We start from the raw sequence: 8,176 nt of genomic DNA on the forward strand, positions 1-8,176 counted from the left end.
ACAATAAATATATTAAAAGCACAATTTTACATTTTTTTTATAAATTTTTTTAGTTGATAACTTTAACTTGCCTAAATCCTAAAACCAAACTAAACAAGTCTAATTACTATGTACGAATTGAATTTTGCTCACCAAATTTTTGCTTGGGAGAAAGAGTACATTTGTGGATCTCCAATTGTTCTTATATAAAGAAAATACTATTCTAAAATATTTGGGAAATTTTCGAGAACGTTTAATCTTGAACATTTTGATTAATAATAAGATAAAATTAACAAGAAAAACATATATCTGCATGTCTTTATTTATAGTAACGTTTTTAAAAGAAAAAATACGGAGAATCAATGTAATTAGTGTATAATGTGTACAATGGTGATTAACTCAAAACTGACCAGCACTCTTGAGAGTAGATCTCCAAAATAGTTTCTCAGATTGAGCTCGTGCATCAATGTTACCCCTGACTTTCGAAATGCTCTAATTGCACCCTTCAGATTGAGCTCCGTACGAAATCCTGGTCCTTCCACCCAATTTCGGCGTGACTCAGCAGCCGGAGTGCTGAACTGGCTGCTTATGGTCCACGTAGGCAGCCTTAAACGACGCCGTTTTGCCTGGAGGGTGTTAATGAATCAAGATGACGTCGTTTTGCCTTGGAGGGGAATTGAAAGGTTGCTTGGGGAGATGGTTGATCATTCATTAGTCTTTCTCCTACTTCTCTTCAAAAGTTTCTTCTCTCTTTCGTCCAGAAAATGCTGTGACATTAGGGCACGTTCTGGTTAGTGCTTGACTGAGTTCATTGGCAGGAGAAGGAAGGACGCCACTGGTATGAAGTTGTTGAAGCAGAGGTATCGCCATCGTCAGCTACAACAAGGTTAGTAATACAATGTGTAGTTGAAGTTAAAATTTTTTTTTTTTTGGTTTTCATCGATGGCTCTTCACGTGGTGTGTTGATTGAAGGAGATTTCATCTTCGTTTGGTGTTTTGTTTAGATTTCTATGTTGTTAGGTTTTTTGTGGTTGCGCTGTTAGCATGGGGTTTGGGTTGCTCTATTTTTTTTATATATGTATCCAAGAAGGGTTGTTTCCTCTAATGATACGGTTCTCTAGTTATGGTCAGAAGTTAGTGTTGCATGTGTTGAATTTGTTTGTTTACTTATCTCGCAGATGGATGAAGTACTAGACATTATGTTTCATCATGGAGGAACTTTTAAAAATGGTGTGGATGGAAAGATTGGTTACTATCCGGACAATAGAAACTACCTTGGTGATGTTGAGGTGGATAGGCTGGATGTATTTTACCTTAGAAACTATTATAAGGAGCTAGGTTATGACAGAATGAAGGAAGTTTGGTGGCTTGTACCTGGAAAGAGCATAGGAGAGGAATTGAGGAAGTTAAAGAGTGATACAGACCTAAGAGAGATGTGTGAGATGGTTCACAGAATGCGGGTCTTGTTGATATCTACATTGAACATGAGGTTTTGTCACCTGGACTGATAGAAGGGAAGGAGGTTATGGTAGACATTGATGATCAAGTAAAGGACCTTGGGACGCAAGCTAAGGAAAATGTTGCAGCTGCCCCACACGATGATGCTAGGCCAAATGATGAAAAGAATCCTACTGCTAATGTGAGTCGACCTAGAGAGGAAGGGGTTAAAGCATCTGTTAAGGTGCCGATTGAACAAAAACTTAAAAAGAAGGCCAAGAACACCCCGAAACCAAATCAAACAAAAGTTCATAAGAGGTATTGCCTGAGGTCTGCCACTGGGATAGGAGGTACAAAGGCTCAAAAAAGGGGACAGGGTAGCAAGATCCCAGTGATGTTGATGTCCTCTGATGAGGAGTCCTCTAATTCTGATGATAGTTCAGAAGATGGGCCCTATAAACCAGTAAGGGAAGATAGCTCATCTGATTCATGTGCTGCGGACCCTGTTCCTTCACGTAAGGTAAAGGGTAAGAAGAAAACAAGTAATAAGAGTGATTCATATGATAAGGGTAAGGGGAAGAATAAGATGAAGGAAAAGATTTGTGTTGATGACGATGCTTTTGTGGAGATTAATTCTGATGTTGAAGTGAATTTTGGGAAAGTAGGAACTGATAAGAATGATGATTATGATGCAATCCTGGTGCTTTTCTGAAAACTGTCTTTGGAGGGCAGATTCTATCAGCTGTTGTGCAGGATGCAAACCACCACATATACGTCATTGCATGGGCAATTGTGGAAGTTGAAAACACTGCCAACTGAAAATGATTTCGGAAACTATTGCACGCAGATTTGGGAGATTACAAGACACATGGTTGATGTTTCATTTCTGATATGCAAAAGGTACATGGCTGCTAATCCCTTCTGATTTAGTTCCCTGTTTGGTTGCCTTCACTATATTATAATATATTGGATCATGTAAGAGGCTTGCTGATATGTGAGTAGGACTACTTTAGATGCACGATAGCAAAAGTTAGGGACAATTATGGTGCGTTTAATACAAACTCAGGGACTATTATGGTGAAAATATTAAAAGTCAGGGACTATTATGATAAAAATATAAAAAATCAGGGTCTATTATGGTGAACATATAACTGTGTATTCTATAAACTTCTCTCTGCTGTATCTGAGTTAATTATTATTTGCATCCACTCTGTGTTGCAGAGACTCATAAATGCTGTACAGGAGGTGATGCCCAATGTGCATCACCGTTTCTGTGTATGGCATTTGTCGAGGAATTTCAATAAGCAATGGAAAAATCTGGAGCTAAGAGGCTTGCTGTGGGATTGTGCACGAGCCACAACTTTTGAGGAATTCAGGGAACATAGGAAAAAGTTGAAGCGGCTAAATCCAGAGGCATGGGCATACCTAGAAAAATGGCCAACACATTTTTGGACAAGATCTCAATTCAGTCACAAGCCAAAGTTAGACTCAATATGTAACAATGCGTGTGAAGTATTCAACGCAAAGATTAAAGAAGCTAGGAGGAAGCCTATAATCACACTGCTGGAAGAGGTTAGGATGTTCGTAATGAGGACGATGGCCAAAAATAAAGTGAAGTTGAAAAATCATGTGGGGATACTTCCCCCAGTGATCAAGAGCAGACTGGAAAAGCTGAGGAAGGAATTTAGGCAATGGCAACCAATCTGGGCTGGAGACACCAGATACGAAAAGTTCGAGGTACATGGACACCCTACACACCATGTAGTGGATTTGGGGAAAAAGCTATGTACTTGTCAGTTTTGGATGCTAACAAGTAATGTATTTAATTGTTACTTAATTATTTAAGTACTCTACCTAGTGAGTCTAATTAACTATGCACCTAATTGTTATTGCTAATATTGCTAGAATCTCATGTGTTGCAGGAATCCCATGTGTGCACACATGTGCTGCCATTGCTAGAGTGAACAAGTGGTCAGAGGATTTCTGCCACAAGCTCCTCACAATGGAGTCGTACAAAGCCACTTACTCCCACCACATAAATCCTTTACCTGGCCAATAATTATGGAAAAGATATGAGAACAACAGACCATTGGCACCTTTGGTTAAGAGGAAACTTGGACAGCTCCAAACCAAGAGAAGGAAGGAGCGGATGAGGGGGTCAGTCTAGCAAGAAATCAAAGGCAACCACCACTCTGAAGAGACAGCTACGACCATTCACTTGCAAGTATTGCTTGCTAAAAGGTCATACAAAAAGAGGGTGTGAAAAGAAGAAGGCTGCTGAAGCTGCAGAGGTTGAGAAGAAGAAAGCTGTGGCGGCTGCTGCTAAAGACCATAAGGCTGCTGCTCAGAATGTCACTGCTACTGCCTTTGCGTTAGCTACAACAACTACTTCCAATGCACCTCAATCTGCAAGTGCCTCTGCTACTGCTACAGGCTCTGGAACTGCAACAACGTCTGCTACTGCTACTGCATCTGCCCCTGCTCCTGCCACTCTTGTGGAAGTGGATGTCCAGCAGGCTGAGATTGATTTGTCTCGGCCCTCATACTCTGAAGTTGAAAACTCCCAAAAGGTATTGTGTTTAATAATGCTTCATGTAATGTGTTTTTATTATTTGACAATCATCTTATTTTCTAGGCCTTATGTTTTTCATATTGTCTGCATTGCAGGATCATGAACAAAAGAGGAAGACACCTACAAGACCTGGGAAACTGCCACTTAGAAGAAGGTTACCTACTCCAACTGACTCTGCATCATTCAATCCAATGGAGGGAGCTAGTGAGGCAACTGCAGCAAGGCTGGCCAACTTCCTCAAGTTTGTGTCCACCCCAGGGTTCAAACCGCTAAGAAAAAAGTGATTATGTTCCTAGCTTTAGGTTGAAATTCTGAAAGTTTGTAATATTTTGTGAAACAATTATCTTAGTCTTTTTTGTTTGGTCATGGTGATTCATAGACACCTCTGCAACTTTTAAATACTAACTAAGTTGCTAGAATCTAGCTGAAACAATGTTCAATATTTTTTTGCTTGTCATTGTCATCAATGCATTATTGCAGAATTTTATATGAACTAGTGTTATTGTCATTCAGTTATGAATTATGCCTTATGTAAGCTTTTGCTATTGTTGCTTATCCATAACATAATTGGGTGTTCAATTATGTTTACAAAAACAAAACCAAATAGTCATTCAATATATCAAAAACAATCTAATGTCAATTACATTGTTCATAAACTGGATTACACTGGTTCTGTGTTTCAGTTCTCAGCCTAATCAAACCTTCAACAGTAACATCAACACAAACACAAATAACACGAATACCCCTAAACCAAGTACTTAGACCATCAGCTTTACATTTCTCACATCTGCTTCCAGTTTGCCCAGCTTCCATGCAATGTTCATCTTCATCCCACCATGCTCATCTTCTTCATCAGACTTCAGCGGCACCTCATCCTGTACAGAATCTGTCCAGACAAATAACCCACACCAATTCTTTCCACTAGTCTGCAAATATGCATCAACCTTATCAAACAACTACCTCAACTAACCAACACTAGAAATTTCAGCCAGTAAATGCACTCACGTTATAATTCGGACACCCGAAGAACGACTTATTAGGATGACTCTCCGTCCTTGACCACCGAAGAACAAGCCTGCACCCACAACCATACCACTATGGAACTGCTGAACGCCGGCTACGCACATTGTTCCCTTTCCAGTTTTCGGTCGCAGATGAGCGATTCAACCTTCGAGAAGCGTGACTGTCATTCATGGCAGGAGAGGACGAAGAAGAAGAATAAGAGGAAGAGGGAAGAAGAGCTTGAGCTGGACGACGCACCAATTCGCACAGGAAGAGGGAAGAACAACTTTAGGGTTTATAATTGGTACCAGGGGCTAATTCGGAGAATTCAGAGATTCTTTGATGATACTCCACATCAACTAGCCATTTAAGGCTACCTACGTGGATCATAAACAGCCAGTTCAGCGCTCCTGCTGCTGAGTCACGCCAGAATTGGGTAGAAAGACTAGAAGTAACATTGGTGCACGGGCTCAATCTAAGGGACTATTTTGAGACTTACTCGCATTTTTGAAAATAGAGTAAACGTGAATAATTTTCATTTTTAATTTATATTAAATCAAATAAATAATCTATTATACACATTATACAAATACTTCATTCATTCTCTAACGGGATTGTTTTTAAAATTGCAGTTGCGATGATAAAAATAATATAATTTTTTATTTTGGTACCTAAACAAAAAAGTAAAAAGGAAAACTTTGACCAAACAGAAAAAAATACGGTGAAATTGGCTCAGCTGTGATTAATTTGAGGTTAACCATATTAAATGTTTGAATTTTTTTTCTCGTGACGTTGAGTAGGGAGGTTGATAGAGGGAAATGGGAAAGGCGCGAAGAGAAAGCGGCAAAGCCTTCTCTCTCTTGTGTTTGGCTCTTTCCACGTTAACGCCTTTCGTTTCTGAGGAAACAAACAAAACAGATTCAGAGAAATTAGATAAAAGGAAAAAGAAAAAATAAAGTTAAAAGACAATTCTGACCCAACTATATCCGACGACCTCTCTTCCCTTGGTCCCTTTCGTGTAAGAAACCCTAACACGGGAGAGAGGTCCGAATCTCTATACTGTACCCTACACCACCGCCATCCTCTTCCCTCTTGTCTTTCAGCCAAGGTCAGATTCCTCTGCTTTTCTTTCTTCAATTATTTTTGTTGCATGAATCGAATTCGTGGTAATTTTGAACCCAATTGAAGAGATCTGGCGCTGTAGCCGTGGGATCTGGAGCGTGGAGGGAATGCCTCCTGTCGATTCGGTCGAAATTAGGGAGGTTTGGAACCACAATGTGGAGGAGGAATTCGCCATTATCCGTGAGATCGTGGATGATTACCCTTACATCGCCATGGACACGGAGTTCCCGGGAATCGTCCTCCGCCCCGTGGGAAACTTCAAGAACAGTTATGATTTTCATTACCAGACGCTGAAGGAGAACGTGGACATGTTGAAGCTCATCCAATTGGGGCTGACCTTCTCCGACGAGCAGGGCAACCTCCCTAGATGCGGCACCTCCGACGCCCCCTGCATCTGGCAGTTCAACTTCCGCGAGTTCAACCTGAACGAGGACGTCTTCGCGAACGACTCCATCGAGCTCCTCCGGCAGAGCGGTATCGATTTCCAAAAGAACAACGCGGACGGCATTGACGCCCGGCGTTTTGGGGAGCTGCTGATGTCGTCCGGGATCGTGTTGAACGACAACGTGCATTGGGTGACGTTCCACAGCGGTTATGATTTCGGGTACCTGCTGAAGCTGCTGACGTGTCAGAACCTGCCGGAGACGCAGACGGGGTTCTTCAACCTCATCAATTTGTATTTCCCCACCGTCTACGACATTAAGCATCTCATGAAGTTCTGCAACAGCCTCCACGGAGGCCTCAACAAGCTCGCTGAGCTCTTGGAGGTCGAGAGGGTTGGGGTCTGCCACCAGGCCGGTTCCGATAGTTTGCTGACGTCATCTACCTTCCGCAAGTTGAAGGAGAATTTCTTTAGTGGCTCCCTCCAGAAGTATGCTGGAGTCTTGTATGGATTAGGGGTTGAAAATGCACAGAATACTACTCATTGAGACTTTTAAATCAAAATTTTAAAAAGATTATATTATATTTTTATTTTTATTTTTATTTATACATATGTTGAAATTAGATTATAAACAAAAAACCAAACAAGTGTTAAGAAATACTTAGACCTATTTTTGTTTGAGACCTTGGATGTTGGGTGAATGCAAACATCACTTGTGGAAACTTTTTGCATTATGCAGTATTTACTTATGCCTTCTGATACTTAAGTGCTTATTTTCAGTTTTGTGCCAAAATATCTCCTTTATTCTTAAATGATAATGCAGATTGCGGAGTTAGCTCAAATCATATTCTAGGTAGGACTTGGAACAGTCATGGTTGTTTTTGTTTCCATCCAATTTATTTGGTACGGTGGAGTTACTTTGTATTTGTGCACCTTGATGCCCTGATTAATTTACCTTCTCTTCTCACTGTTTATGTTTTGGTTTAAATGCGGACAGTCTGGGAGCCATTTTTGGTTCTGATGATGATGAAACAGGATGAATCATTATCTCATTAGGGTTAAACTTCATGAGCTCCTGTTGTACTTCTCGGCTCCTGTCTCAGAATTCATCTCTTCCTTAATGCTCTTTGGGTTTTTACCTTCGACCAGTAAATTTCAGGCCAAATTGTCCAATAAAGCTACAAATATGGTTTGCCCTCAAACGTATTGGTGACGTTCTCCCTATTTGTTTCTGACTGTTTTGTTTGGGGAACAAAATCTAGGCATTTGATTTTTTTTTTTTGGACTTGGGCTATGCCCAACAACCCAAACCTGACTCCAAGAACCACCCAACAACCCACTCCCTAATCTCAAAGTGGTAGCGGCGTATGCAATACACATTTGGGCTCTAGTGTCCGCATGTTTTTCTTTTTCTTGTCTTGAGTCTCCACATACCTTATTAACCCAAAAAGACAAGGTTGTATACATTAGTTTATTCAATTGCATGTTCAAATGCTTTTGGTACCGAGTTTTCTAAAGTTATAACATACAAATTAAAGAGGTAATTTTTGCATGATTAAAGTTAAAAAAGCAAAATTCAGTAGTTAAGGATTTGGAGTTTTGCTTTTTTCAGTAGTTAGGGTTTAACAACCCATTCTTTGACTGCCGATGTGACATTTTCTCTTTTGGATATAACTATTTAT

General features: G+C 40.3%; 1 protein-coding gene across 2 annotated transcripts; it reads left to right on the forward strand.

Moving 5' to 3' along the window:
• On the forward strand, nt 5,783–7,255 carry LOC107619291 (probable CCR4-associated factor 1 homolog 7). Of its 2 annotated transcripts, none has more exons than XM_016321547.2 (2): nt 5,783–6,098; nt 6,195–7,255. In XM_016321547.2, exon 2 carries the CDS (start codon nt 6,220–6,222, stop codon nt 7,039–7,041), a length of 822 nt encoding a protein of 273 aa, XP_016177033.1. In that variant the 5' UTR covers nt 5,783–6,098; nt 6,195–6,219; the 3' UTR covers nt 7,042–7,255. The 2 variants fall into 2 exon arrangements, with proteins under 2 accessions (XP_016177033.1, XP_016177032.1); XM_016321546.2 differs by having other exon boundaries at nt 5,787–6,098; nt 6,179–7,255.

Source organism: Arachis ipaensis, chromosome B09 (assembly GCF_000816755.2).
Source record: "Arachis ipaensis cultivar K30076 chromosome B09, Araip1.1, whole genome shotgun sequence".
Lineage (NCBI taxonomy): Eukaryota > Viridiplantae > Streptophyta > Magnoliopsida > Fabales > Fabaceae > Arachis > Arachis ipaensis.

What these genes read in the sequence shown, in the direction of transcription:
- LOC107619291 (XM_016321547.2), top strand. Translation starts at nt 6,220, where the DNA reads ATGCCTCCTGTCGATTCGGTCGAAATTAGGGAGGTTTGGAACCACAAT.